This window comes from Ipomoea triloba, chromosome 12 (genome assembly GCF_003576645.1).
Source record: "Ipomoea triloba cultivar NCNSP0323 chromosome 12, ASM357664v1".
Lineage (NCBI taxonomy): Eukaryota > Viridiplantae > Streptophyta > Magnoliopsida > Solanales > Convolvulaceae > Ipomoea > Ipomoea triloba.
The window spans coordinates 18,958,056-18,972,330 of record NC_044927.1 but is presented as its reverse complement, the minus strand read 5'-3'; the positions used below and the strand labels follow the sequence as shown (position 1 = coordinate 18,972,330).

Genomic DNA, 14,275 nt, shown 5'->3' with positions numbered 1-14,275 from the left:
TTTTTTTGTTTTTTTTTTTTTTTTTGTTTGTTTGTTTGTTTTTTGTTTGTTTTTTTTTTTTGCGTGTCTTCAGGTATCTATGTTATCCTCTGTTGCGTCTTTATAACCAAAATTCGTTGCAGTTTCAGTCTTCTTCGTGTGTTTTCCTTGGTTATCCGGTGTATTTCCGTGGCTATCGTTGTATGGACTTCAATACTAAAAAGATTTTTATTTGTCGACACGTGTGGTTTGATGAATCTGTTTACTCGTTGCTGCATATGTGCCTGATCAGGGTTTTTGTTCTAAATCGGTGGAGCCATAATTTTACTAAGGCTTTATCTAGTTCGCAGTTTGTGCTACTTCGGAACAAGCTCATTATTTCTGCTTCTCAACCTTGTGCTTGAGGGGGAGTGTTAATAGTCTTATATTTGTATTGTAGTAGGACTCTATTATGTATTGATATATTGTCTCTGTACGTTCTCTTGTGATTATTCAATTCAGACTTTCAATCATCATCCATATTTGCGTTTTAAGAAAAAATTAGTTAAAAAGTATAAAATTATGGTATTATATGTGTATGTGTATAGTATTGTAACAATAAGGAAAAAAAATAGTATATACGTATAAGGGAAAAATAGCATATACATAATTGTTGTTAACCTCATTAAATCCTTAATCATTTATAATGCATAGTAGTTAGTTAATTAGTATGTACTAATTATTACATAATAATTAGGAAAGTTAAATGTAATTAACAATAATTTGTAATTAGTGTATAATAATAATGAAAAATAATTATTTAATTATTAGGAATAATAAAAGTGCTGAAATTAGTAAGAATTACATAATGACTACAATTTTTTGTACTTATTACATAAAAATTTAAGAAATAAATAGAATAATAATATGCTTGCAAATAAAAGAGAGTGATAAATTAGTGTGTTTATATTTATGATTCATTCAAATAAATAGAATTTGAAAGTATCCGGCCTATCATAGTTTGCCTAGGGTGACCTAAGCGGGCATGCCATAAACCGAAAGAATGTGTATTTTTAAATTTCACGCAGGAGTTTTGGGGCTTGATATAAGAATAATACATGCATGAAGAAAATGAAGGAAGTTCCTCGATTTCCTTTTTCTGGTTATTGACCGTTTTGGTCAAGACAAGGAATTCAATATTTTTTTAATTTTAGTTTCTAAGTGGAAACCGTTGGACCGAATATCCTTGAAACTAAGCAAAGTTCTTTTTTATTAAGGGTTTATGAGGGCTGTTTTGATTATTAACTTCGTTCCGTTAGGAAGAATAAGTGAAGCTCTATAGGAGCCCACAATAGGAATGTTATCATTTTCTATGGTTGAGATGTTGCCTTTGTGTTCTTTAAATGTTTGGAAAAATCTTCGGTCTGTCAAAACAATGTGCGTGGTTGCACTATCGACCAAGCATAGAGCATAAACTTCCCCCATATCTCGTTCACCAAGGTGTATTAAGCGCGTTGATAATGTTTTAACCGAGTTAGTCATATTTTATCGGATAAGAATGCATTGTATAATGGAAAAATAAATAAATATCCTCATTATGACGCATATATGCCGTGCATTTACGGTTTGCCACTCACGCAATAGCTCACTTTGCATTAGCATGTGACGCTACTAGTGGTATAAAAAGGGTTGGTGAATGGTGGTTAGTGGAAGCTGAAAAAGGACAGATCCCCCAAAACAGAGTTTCAAGTTTCAAAGACTTTTCTAGCATTTTCTCCTTCAGATTCAAAATATAATCAAATTGAAAACTGTTTTCACTGTAATCTAGGGTTGTACCAAATCCCCCCTCATTATTCCCTCTTCTTGACCGTAATTCATACATATACTTAACTTGACATACGCATATACACCAACGCTGCATTTCTTTCGTGTATCGCCGGTTTCTTGATCTACGGTTTGTTCATGTACATGCAACTATTCTGTGCTTTTAGTTTAAAATCTTGTTGAAATTCGAATTAGTCGGGCGATTTTGGAGCCGTAGATGTGCGATATTACTGGTGTTATTGTAGAATTTGAATAATCGATCATGACGATACCAGATTCGAGCTATATGATGATGGAGAACGGATCCATTGAATTGCCTTTCTCTCCGGAGGAAGAGGGGCGGATTATACAGGAGCTCACGAATAAGGCTGAGTCTAGTTTGCGAGAAGGAAATTTGTTTTATGTTATTTCTAGCAGGTAATTATCAATAATCTCTAGATTAATTTCATTTTATGGGTAATATGTCTAAATTATTTACGTATTTCAACTGTATTTTGGACATTGTATGGAACTATGGATTGGTTCGACTTGTATTGAAATGATATTGTACAGATTTTTCGGTTTTCGCACTGCTAAATGTCTTCGCACTATTAACTTACCGCAGTGCTTTTAGAACAGAGTTCTGGTTTTTTTATTTAAAACAAAAATGGAACAGCCTCTATCCCCCTATGGAATAAAACTGAGAATATTCTCCCTCCGTTCTCTTGTTTTAATTTTGATATCATCAAACAGAGAAACATTCAAATAAGAATGCAACTTTCTATGTTTTTTCAGGTGGTTCATGGCTTGGCAAAGATACATAGGGGAGCCTCTTAGTGGTTATCCATTTGATTCTAATGGTTTCCAGCCTTCATTGGTGCCAAATACAGTTGATAGACCTGGCCCAATTGATAATAGTGATATTATTGAAAGAGGGAGTGACAGTGAGGATGATGATCCACAGCTTCTGAGGACGTTGCAAGAAGGGCGCGATTATGTATTAGTTCCAAAAGATGTGTGGGAGAGGCTTTATGAATGGTAATTATTATCTAGGGTGATTTTAGCTCTATATTTGATGTGCTTCTTCTCTTAACTAGGTGATATCTTTAGTTAGCTTATTTAGTAGTTGTCATGGAAACAAGTTTTAGAATTCATCTGAGCAACTTGATGTTTTTTTCTCTTCATGAATTTTGTTTCCAGTCAGCATTATAAACAACTTGCTGAAGCTCTTTGACTGGCTCCATTCTTTTGGTTCTAACTAGATTCATCCGACAAGAATCTTTGCCCATCTAGTCTAGTGGATAGCAAGTAGTAATTTATTTAGGCATTGCTAAATTTCCATGAGTTAGATTTTTCCTTTTCACATTGAAATCCTTCCTCCTTAGGTACAAAGGTGGGCCAGCATGTCCTAGGAAGATGATTTCTTTGGGAGATAACAAGCAGCTTAGTATAGAGGTCTTCCCACTATGTCTCAATTTAATTGATTCCAGAGATAATAGCCAGAATGTATTGAGGTTCAGCAAGAAGGTAAGTTATTGTGATTTTGGCCCTTGATATGTATCTTATTAGTTAGAAAATCAGCTTTTCAATGGTGTGATTTATCTTTACTGTAATGCTGTCTAACCCCAGATCCCCCCACCCAAAAAAAAAACTCTGAACTCTATGGTGTTAGTGTGTCTACAGTGATTAAGTACAAAAGATTTATTTATTTATTTATTTTTATTTTTATTTTTATTTTTTTTAACTTAGAATTGGAATTCTTTAGTTCTTGCTTGTTTGCTGGCATCAAGTCTATTTGGGGATTTTAATACTACTATTAAGCTGTTTAGCCAAAGAACTGGAACATGTGCTCTTTCAGAACTCTTTGTGTTTTGCCTTCTCTTAGGAATGCATAATTTGTTTAGTCATTATCCATTATTGGGGTGTGTGCTCAAACATTCTCAATAGGAGTTTATGGCATGTAATTTCATGTTTTTCTAGTTTTCCTAAGGTTTAAGTTTTGAATTTCTCATTCAGTTAATTGCATATATTTGTGGTGATGTTTTTTGTAGTAGTAATCTATTATTAATAGTTTTATAATGAAGCAGCTTTTTTTTTTAAACATAATGTCTACCAGGCCTCTTTGTATGAACTTCATGAAAGAGTTCGTGGTCTTAAAGGAGTTGTGCTAGAAAAGGTTCGTTTGTGTTAGTAATATCTACTACTTCTCTTGCATTATATGAGAACAAAATGTTCACTATATGTTATGTTCTTTATGCTTTTCACTAAATTGTGCAGGTTTGCATCTGGGATTATTTTAATAAACAGAAGCAAAATTTGCTTGCTGCTTCTGACCAGACACTCGAGGAATCCAACTTGCAGATGGATCAACATGTTAGTTCTCTATATTGCACATGCACTCTGGGTGTGACTAACCAATGACAGCAGATTAGTGATGGCCGATGGGCATGCATGAGACTGTGTTTCTGTTTGCTTTCTGTTTGAACCAATTGAAAAATAGGAAGAATAGTGCAGACGATATTATAGGTGTTTATTTTCTTGTACATATTGGGATGCATCTGCTCATCTTGTTAGCACGTTCCATAGTATTTTGTTTCTAACTCTCCAAGTACCATTTAAGTAGATGTCTGGATATTGTTATTTTCATATTTGTGTGTGCTTTTTATGCTTTTGTGAGAAAATTTTCTCGAACATTTGTAGGAAATTGCTTGTCATAGATTACCTAGTGAAATGATCTTATACTTGTATAATAGTAGAGGACTTCAGAAGTATGGGTTATACATGCCATGAATATTAGATAAAGCCAGGTTATGGCTATTTCAGACAAGTATTTTAGATTCTTAAGATGTTTTTGGCTGTGTATATTTTTATGACTGATTTTTTGCCCTCTTCATTTAAGTTTTTATATGAATATGTGTATTAGTACTAATCTGTAGCTGACTGATTAATTAATGTTTTCCCAGATTCTTCTTGAGGTTCAAGGGGAACAACATCAACCTGCCAGTGTTGGCATTGATTCAACTGGAAATAGCATGGCATTAGTTCCAGTCGAACCCTTGAAGTCATCTGTCTCCATTGCTGGTGGCCCCACCTTGTCTATTGGTTCCACTGTGTCTAATGGTTCTTCAACTGGCGATGCCTCCAATGCATATCAGCTTAGCTCTTTAAACTCCACATTTGGAGATGCAGATGGTGGGGGCAAAACCCTGAGACCACTGACAAAAGCAGATAGGGGTTTAGCAGGGTTGCAAAACTTGGGTAATACTTGCTTTATGAATAGTGCTCTTCAGTGTTTAGTTCATACACCTCCCCTTGTTGAGTACTTCTTGCAAGACTACACTGATGAGATCAACAGACATAATCCATTAGGAATGCATGTATGTGAATTATTTTTGTCTAAAATGAAATTTCACCAAGACAAATTTAAAAAATTTCCAGTGCATTACTAATTTCTTGTGTAATTATTAAGGGTGAGCTTGCACTTGCATTTGGTGATTTATTGAGGAAACTTTGGTCCTCTGGCCGGACACCTGTTGCACCTCGTGTATTCAAAGGAAAACTCGGTCGCTTTGCTCCACAGTTTAGTGGATATAACCAGCATGATTCACAGGTCAGAGTTGATTCTTTGTTGTTTGTCAAGGATTCACAAGCATTATGAACAATTAATTGAAATATTTTTCACCCAAATTTAACATATCCGGAAACATTTAGGATTATTAGATCTAAAATATATCATATGGTATTTTGAATATTCAAAATGAAATTCAAATATCACCAACCCAACCCACACATGCTCCCACAACTCAATATTATTATCACTAGTATTGCATGTTAGTATGAAGAACACAATTAGATTTTAGATACCTTTGTATTTTCTGATTTGGAAGATGGCATGAAAAATAGATGCAGATAAACAAGTTTTTTGTTTTTCTAATTTAAAAAATAATAATAATAATAAATAAATAAAAACTTGAAACCATGGAGAAAGAAAACTAAAAAATGAACAACTACATTTGCCCTAAGAGTTGCATGTGATAAATATATTTCTTCTATTCAAGTAGTAATAATATAATTGAAAAAAAAATAATCTGCTTTCTTCTCTAGGAACTTCTTGCCTTTCTTCTAGATGGATTGCATGAAGATTTGAATCGGGTTAAGCAAAAGCCATATATTGAAAGTAAGGATTCTGAAGGTCGCCCTGATGAGGAAGTAGCAAATGAGTTTTGGAGATACCACAAAGCTAGAAATGACTCTGTAATAGTGGATGTTAGCCAGGTGACTAGCTTCTCACTGTGTTTTTATTTCCTAGTTTTTTTTTTTATATTTGCAGACTTCACTGGGAACAAATTTCACTGTACCTGTTCACATTGAGCTTTTAGCAGATACTGTACATTGATATTACACCTGTTCACATTGAGCTTTTACCAGATACTGTACATGATTTTACACCTGCTGTTGGAGGCAATTTATTGTTTTTGGAATCCTAATTTCTGGAATAACCTTTGAGAGGATGCTCTACTCATGCATATGTACTTTATCTTGGCAATTATATTGCATAGTTGTGGGTTTTTGTGCATTTTCATGTGTATGCTACACATCAATTATTTTAGAATTTTATTGGCATATTTGTTTGTAATATAAACTTGTATATTTCAGGGTCAATATAAGTCAACATTGGTTTGCCCGGATTGCAACAAAATTTCTATAACATTTGATCCCTTCATGTACTTGTCCTTGCCTCTTCCCTCAACTGCCACCAGATCAATGACAGTGACTGTGTTTTATGGTGATGGGACTAGCCTTCCAATGCCATTTACAGTTACTGTTTTAAAACATGGTTATTGTAAAGACTTAGTGCAAGCTTTAGCAACGGAATGCTGCTTAAGGAGCGATGAATACTTATTGCTTGCAGAGGTAACATTTGTACACCTCAATTGCATTTACAACACATTCTGCAACATTTGTATATGTTTATCTATTTCTATAATTGAATGCTGCCTATATTTCTCACATCTCTATTTTTCTTGAAGGCCTATGATCATCGGATTTTTCGGTACTTTGACAACCCTTCAGAATCCTTGTCTTCAATTAAAGACGATGAACATATTGTTGCGTATAGACTCCCAAAGAGGGCAGCAAAGTTAACAAAACTGGAGATTTGTCATCGATTCCTTGAAAGGTAAGCACTTCAAATTTAATAGCTACTGATTGCTTCTGCTGTTACATTCAAAAGTCACCTAATTTTCATTGCCTTCATCCAGTAGTTTCTTGTTATAACTTTATAGTTTGGTTAACAATTACATGCTTGGTTTAGCATTGGATCACAAACACAAAAGTTTATTCATCTTTCGGATTCATTTGCATTGGGTTAGTTATGAGTAGCCTCTTGGAAGTGCAAATGAATGTGATGGAAACATCTTATTTGATTCATCTATTAATTTCTTCATGTGTTGTTTCCGCTGTATTCATTTAAAACTCATAATTTTTACTAATTATCAAGTTACTTCTATGTGACTCTTCATTGTCAATTTCTAAAGTACTTCTCCCTGATTAAAAATCCTCTGAATTTGCAGTGCATCGATATAATATTTCTTTTCTATTTTTTTCTCTTGTTTAACAATGCCTTACTTTATACCTCCTCCAGATGTATGGACAATTCAAAGGTTGGTGAGAGGAAGCTCTTCTTGACACCGCTTGTTACTTTCTTGGAAGGCCCAGTGGCTCCAGGTGATATCAATTTTGCTGTTGACAGAATGCTTTCTCCTCTAAGACGAAAATATTTCAGTTCTAAAACTGCTCCTAGGGGTAGGGAAAATGGCTCTGCCTCAGAAATGATAGAAAATCCAATGAACATTTGTGGCACCAAATTGGGACTTGCGGGTGGATCTGCACACAATACTGAATCAAAAGAAGCATCCAGCTGTGAGCTGTCATTTCATCTTTGCATTACTGATGACCGGGGTATGAGCTGCCAGCCAATTATGAAAGATACACAAATAAAACCTAGGCCTGGTGGAATTGTAAAGGTGATGCTGGATTGGACTGACAAAGAACACGAATCATTTGATTCTAGCTATTTGAAGGATCTTCCTGAAGTTCACAAAAGTGGTCTGACTGTAAAGAAAACTAAGTCAGAAGCTATCACATTATTTTCATGTTTGGATGCCTTCTTGAAGGAGGAACCCTTGGGACCTGATGATATGTGGTAAGCTAGAAGAAATTCATATATCAAAAGGTCTTATGCATGTAAATTTTGCTAGCATATCCTCGTTTTAAGTACTTACACTCAATGCAGGTATTGTCCTCACTGCAAAGAACACAGACAAGCAACCAAGAAGTTGGATTTGTGGAGGTTGCCAGATATACTTGTTTTTCACTTGAAACGTTTCTCATATAGTCGATGGATGAAAAACAAGATTGATACTTTTGTGAATTTTCCCATTCACAATCTTGATTTAAGCAAATATGTGAAAAGTAAGGATGCATCTGCAAGCTCACATATTTACGAGCTGTATGCCATCAGCAACCATTATGGTGGACTCGGTGGCGGGCATTACACTGCCTATTGCAAGGTATTTATTTACAAGTAATATGCTTGTACTATCATTCATTTAGTGCTTAGGCGGCAGGTATTACTCTGGTTATTCCTGGGTTTTCATGTATAAAACTCAGAGCATTCTATTTAAATGTTGTTGCAGTTAGTTGATGAAAAAAAATGGTACCATTTTGATGATTCCCACGTATCTCCTGTTGGTGAATCTGAGGTAAGGACTTCTGCTGCCTATGTGCTGTTCTACCAGAGAGTTAAAGCTCAAGGAATGTCCGAAGGGCCTTCCCAAAGTCATATATAGCCTGAAGAGGAATTTACTATTGGATGCTACTTTCTTTGTCATAAATTCTAATGCTTCAATTGAGCTCCAGAATGGCCAATTCCATTCGAATGATGCCTGTAGAAGAGGGTTACATTTACAAGTCATAGTTAACATGGTGACGGCAGATGGAAGATTGCACCATGAGCATTTTTCAGGTGAGGAATATCAGTGCGGCACCAAAGAGATATAGAAATCCCAAGTGTTACTTTCATTGGAAGCTAGGAACTTGTGGAAAGGATTTCCAATGGGGGTGTTATTTTTTGAAGGCCATTTCATGTAGAGTAGCCTTGTCTTTCCTATGTTTAGAATTACATATTCTCACATGACAAGCATTTTTTCTTGAGATAAGGTTAATAGGCATTTTATTAAGTCGCATAATATGTTCTTTCTCCTGGGGGGAAAATGCTCTCCCACTTATTGTTGTATGCTTTTGAGAAATGGCCATCAACTTCATCTCCTTTGTAGAATTTGTGTGGGGTATAATCATGAGATAGCCATCATTATTTTCATATATGGCCATATGGGAATAGAAGAATGTATTCCTGTTAAATGTAGATTCTGTTTGCAAGATGGAACATATGAACATAATTAGCTAGTATTGTATTACTTGTGTTAACAGAAGATGCATCTAATTGCTTGTACGAATTTAGTTTACTGGTTCAATAGACAGTATTTGTTAACAGAATATAGCATCTAATTGCTTGTACGGATTTAATTCACTGATTCAATAGATAGTGTATTTGTACGGATTTAATTCAATGGTTCAGTAGATAGAAGAAGATGCATCTAACGATCATTTGATAGTATAGTATCGTTAATCGAGGTAGTTGTTATCAACTGGATACATATAATTCATGTAGAAGGTCCAGTTGAAAACAGGTGAGAAGGACACCAGGTTTCAAGAGTGGGAGCCTGTGCCAGCTAAAAAGGAGGAAATTTGTGTGGCGCCTTTTGAATGTCGCGACTTGCATTCTCATGTGTGATTACGTGGAATTGACTAATAATAGTTGCTGCCAGCATAAATATTTGATCTGGATTCTCATAAACAATTAATTTTATTACATGCATTTTCAAATCTTACCCCTTAAATTTTAAGTTATTTTGTTAGTGTAGATTTTAATATAAGTATCTACATTAAGATTTTGTGTATATGAATAAAAGCAGGGAGTAAAAAATAGAATACACAATATTTTGCATAAATAATCAATAAACTGATAAATGGTAGGTACAGTACTTACTCCCTGAATCAATCCAAAACAGAAGCAGTAACAAAAGAATATGTTCATAAAATCCCAGGAGGATCTGAGTGATTCCAAGGATGTATGAGTCGAGGATGCACAGTACAAGCCAGAGTAGCACAATTATTCTATCTAGGTTCTAACACAACATTTCTCCAACACAACAATTTCTACTTAATTTTGTTGAGTAGTAGTAGGAAGCCCAACATTATGAAACCCAGCCATTTGCTGCATAAATGAGGAGGTCTCACCTGACAACATTGAAATATCAACGTGTTATACATATAATTTTTTATACCATAAAATCAAAATTGGATTGTCAAATATTTATACAGCTGGACTAGCCCACAATTGTCAGACGCAAAACTGCAAGATCTATCTACAACCATAATAATAATAATAAGTTATAAGATAAATATAAAAATTTCTAATTATCTATCCTGACGAAAAATGCAATGCCATGATAACTTAAGGCAAAAACTGACTACGACTCGACTAACAATTATGAAAAGTTTTTTTTTTTTTTTTTTGAGAAGTTATGAAAAGTTTTTATAATTATCCATAATTTGGAACAGAAGTGCAATTTTCCAATAATAATAATAATAATAAGGGGAATAGGAAAAAAAAAAAAAAAAACTTTTACAACTGAAAAGGATACTCACCGCTTCGGACGTAATGGACAGATAACCGTCGGAGGGAGTCCCCGGAGGAGATGATATCGACGGCGGAAAGCCGGAGGGGGGTCCAGAAACGGTTGAATTGGAGTTAGGGTTGGTGGTGCCGGAAAACCCAAGTGGATATGCCGGCGTTCCGTCGGGGTTAAAGAGGCCGTAGTTGCGCTCCGAGGTGGGCCCGGGCTTCATGTTCTCATTGAACAGCGCAAACACGAAAATGTTCAAATTGTTGGTGGGCTTCAATGGAGTTCCTTTCTTCTGGGCAATGAGCTTCAGCAGGTTGCAATTATACTTCCTAGCGTTCTCCAACGTGGCTCCCGGCTCGTCGGCGTCCCCCTTGGACGGCCAACCCGTCTCGGAGATCTGCACGCACACGTTCTTATACCCCAGCGAAGACAACGCCCAATGAACGGCGTCGATTTGAGCGAACAGCATGTTGTCGTAGTGAAGATTAGAGACAGGGTCAGTTATCCCCTGATTCTGCTGGAACAGCACGAAATCCAGCGTCATATGGTTGGGATGCGCCTTGTACGCGAAATACGGATACGCATTGATCAAAAAAGGGGATCCGGTTTTGACATGGAATTTAAGGATCTCGCAAACGCAATCCACCAGATCTCGCTTGAAAGCCCCGGAGGACGGCGGATACGACGACTCCAACACCGCCAACGAGTGCGTGGTCGTCACGTCGATCTCCCCTTCCAAGTTTAGCTTCACCAGAGCGGCGTGAACGCTGTACATAGCCGGGAGGAGGTAGTTGGCGAGCGAGGCGTCCTTGGAGCTCAAAACCTCGTTCCCGACGGCGATGCAGGTGATTTTGGTCGCCGGTAAATACGCCTGCACGTTCTGCCTCACCCACGCCTCCGCTCTCTCAGGATCCTTCACTTTACACAGCTCGTTGTTGGTAACACTCACAATGAACTCCACGTTGGTGTTGGCGAAGGCTTTCAGCACCTTGGGATCCGCGTCGTAAAGCTTCAGCCTCGTTACGCCCATGGACTTCACCAGCGGAACCACATTCTCCGGCGACGGCAGATTGTTCGCAATCTGCCCGTAATTAATGCCAATGCTACTCACCACCACCGGCCAAAATATCACTACCACAATAATAATAATAATTTCACCCAAAATTACTTACTTTTCGTACAATAATCATAACCCAACAAAAAGAGAAACAATTAATTAATTCAAACTAAGGGAATTAATGGGTACGGTGGAGCAAATTAAACCTGAGAAAAACAGTGGAAGTTGAGAAGTGAAGAAGAAAGCTTGCGGTTCCATCTAGCGGTGGCGCGCGGTGGGGTGAGAATGAATGCCAGTTGGAGTGTGGATGAACACTGCTCTGCTCACAAGTGAAGTAAAGAAGGAGTAGAGCACAGAGGCAGAGTGGGGCTCAGTAGCATTCAGTTATATGTTATGCCTTAAAGTTATCGTAGTTCGTCACTTTTTTGACATTTTGTGTACCTTAATTTTTCTACAAACTTTCATGATACTTTTATAATTTATGACACTATGTCTGATACAATTTCAAATTCATGTATTCACACTATGTCTGATACAATTTATTTAATAGCTTATAATTTATGTTTAATTATTTTCGTCACATGTCTAATAGCCCATCCATTACCTTGTAAGATTTTGGAGATGTAAAACCAAACATAATATCAATGTCTTACAATACAACATGTTGGAGATTTATAAGATATTAATTTGAGTAATAAAGTTCTATCACATGCTCCATACTTTGTTACGCAAAAGAGTGAATTTTAGAAAAAAAAAATTAAATTAAATTAAATTAAACCACCAAACTACATATAAAAGTGCAATTAGGTCATTTAACTAAAAAAAGAGAATGCTTAAGTCTTTGAATTGTTTAAAATTATACAATTTGACCAAAATTGAGATGTTCCTCGAGTATAAATTAAAAATTTTACTATTTATAAATTTACAAGTTTATTATTTTTATGAGGTTTTCTAGGATGATTGTTACGTTAGCGATAATTTGAGGAATATGTCAAATTTGGTCAAATTGCATGGTTTTGGACAGTTCAATGACCTAATTGAACTTTTTTTAGTTGAATAGTCTAATTACACTTTTGTGTGTAGTTCAATGGATAATTTGAACTTTTTTTTCAAAATTTTATATAATATACTCTTAACTATGCATAAAATATATAGCTTAATTTTGAGAATTTCTATTGTACACATGGATGATGGGAGTGGGTTCGAGCCTCAGCGGAGGCAACTGTTGACTCTTTATGTTTCAGTAGGTTAAGAAAGTAGCTATGAACAGATATTACATTATAACAGAGTCAGTAATACTAAAAAAAAAACATATATTCATACATAATTATACGTGATACAAAAACGTATTAGTGTCAGTGGATTCACACGCAAAAAAAAAAAAAAAATCATGTAATTCTATGCATAGGAAAATTGTAGCATGGTAAAAATATGTAAATGGTGAGGATAAGGATGGGTGATAAGAATAGAGAGAGGAAGGATAGATGGTGTTCACATGGGGAGTTGCACAGTACAGTGGTGGTCACCTCCAACCATTTCCAGCCAAAGCTTTGAAGGACTGTGTTTGTCTGTGTGTGCAAAATATGCGATGTGTACAACAGATGTGGACGTGGCTTCTTCACTCCACTGTTTGTTTCCATCAAATTTGCATTCAATGCTGTCTTCTACACACTGCTACACTATTAATACAAGAAATTATTATTTCAACCAATCAAATCTGCCAAACCTTTGTGAATTAAAATCAATGGAAACATGATTGAGTGATGGGTAATGATTCAAATGTTTTCCTCACCTCTCTTTTCAAATTCTAAAATAATAATTTTTTTTTTTGAGTACTACTGACTCTGTTACAATGTAGAGAGTCATAGCGCTCGAACCCACTCCCATCTCCCATCTCCCATCATCCATGTGAGAGTGTTTTCCGGAACACCGGGTGCCACTAGACCACAAGGTCTTTGGCACTAAAATAATAATTTATTCATATTAGAAATTAAATAATGTTCTTTAATATATACTTTTCAATCAAAGTATCATTTTAAGTAGAAAAAATAGTGCAATTGAATTCAAATTCTACATATTCACCATGTTGTCATTAATGCCACAAATAGTGGCATGTTGATATTTATGTATATCTTTAAGTGTACCATTTATTATTTTTTGAATTTTTTAAAATTGTTTTTTTTGAAAGGAATAAAATTTTTATTATATTATCTCTAATAAGAAATGGTCATGATTGTCCATAGAAACAAACAAGAGAACAATGGTTTCTTGAGAAAAGGGTTCATATTTGAACCTTGGTGACGAAGGCGATTAGTCATTTATTTTATATTTAAATAAATTGAACTTGAATAGAGATACAAGATGGATAAAAAATAAAAAATTGAAGTTAAACTTTATTCATCTCTACTTATTGGTTGTTGATTAAAAAGAATATTGAAAATGAGGGGGTTACATACCTCAATGTCCTAAAAAATCAGACAATCAATGTATTGCAATTGGTATCCTCCTAACGTGGAAAATTCTCATAGCTTCATCTTGTTGATTCATTTATTGTAGGGCATGCATCATTTTCTAAAGAAAAACCAAACAAAGAGTAAAATTTTAAAATACTTTTTCACCTTTTATATATATATATATATATATATATATATATATATACGGTCATGTTCAGGGTGGCCGCGCCTTCCCGTGCGACCGTGCGGTTTCC

The 14,275-nt window shown here is 35.4% G+C and overlaps 2 protein-coding genes across 3 annotated transcripts; one reads left to right on the top strand and one right to left on the bottom strand.

The window, feature by feature from the left end:
* Positions 1 to 1,644: 1,644 nt before the first annotated feature.
* On the top strand, positions 1,645 to 9,318 carry LOC115998917 (ubiquitin carboxyl-terminal hydrolase 9-like). Of its 2 annotated transcripts, XM_031238588.1 has the most exons (14): positions 1,645 to 1,922; positions 2,058 to 2,199; positions 2,557 to 2,799; positions 3,147 to 3,288; positions 3,878 to 3,937; positions 4,039 to 4,134; positions 4,725 to 5,138; positions 5,231 to 5,371; positions 5,866 to 6,036; positions 6,418 to 6,675; positions 6,792 to 6,940; positions 7,406 to 7,966; positions 8,057 to 8,333; positions 8,460 to 9,318. In XM_031238588.1, the coding sequence occupies exons 2-14, from the start codon at positions 2,069 to 2,071 to the stop codon at positions 8,610 to 8,612; spliced, it is 2,796 nt and encodes a 931-aa protein (XP_031094448.1). In that variant the 5' UTR covers positions 1,645 to 1,922; positions 2,058 to 2,068; the 3' UTR covers positions 8,613 to 9,318. The 2 variants fall into 2 exon arrangements, with proteins under 2 accessions (XP_031094448.1, XP_031094447.1); XM_031238587.1 differs by having other exon boundaries at positions 1,645 to 2,199.
* Positions 9,319 to 9,803: 485 nt separating this feature from the next.
* LOC116000371 (glucan endo-1,3-beta-glucosidase 11-like) lies at positions 9,804 to 11,989 on the bottom strand. Its single transcript, XM_031240443.1, has 3 exons — positions 11,775 to 11,989; positions 10,534 to 11,642; positions 9,804 to 10,122 (listed from the first exon to the last, which is right to left on the bottom strand). Exons 1-3 carry the CDS (start codon positions 11,824 to 11,826, stop codon positions 10,042 to 10,044), a joined length of 1,242 nt encoding a protein of 413 aa, XP_031096303.1. The 5' UTR covers positions 11,827 to 11,989; the 3' UTR covers positions 9,804 to 10,041.
* Positions 11,990 to 14,275: the final 2,286 nt, after the last annotated feature.

Excerpts from the sequence above, each read along its gene's own strand:
- LOC116000371 (XM_031240443.1), bottom strand. The coding sequence starts at position 11,826 with ATGGAACCGCAAGCTTTCTTCTTCACTTCTCAACTTCCACTGTTTTTC. Across the intron at positions 11,643-11,774 it reads ACTTCCACTGTTTTTCTCAG|TGATATTTTGGCCGGTGGTG; the intron begins GTTTAATTTGCT and ends TTATTGTGGTAG. Across the intron at positions 10,123-10,533 it reads TGTCCATTACGTCCGAAGCG|GTGAGACCTCCTCATTTATG; the intron begins GTGAGTATCCTT and ends CAATGTTGTCAG.
- LOC115998917 (XM_031238587.1), top strand. The coding sequence starts at position 2,045 with ATGACGATACCAGATTCGAGCTATATGATGATGGAGAACGGATCCATT. Across the intron at positions 4,135-4,724 it reads ACTTGCAGATGGATCAACAT|ATTCTTCTTGAGGTTCAAGG; the intron begins GTTAGTTCTCTA and ends ATGTTTTCCCAG. Across the intron at positions 6,037-6,417 it reads TAATAGTGGATGTTAGCCAG|GGTCAATATAAGTCAACATT; the intron begins GTGACTAGCTTC and ends TGTATATTTCAG.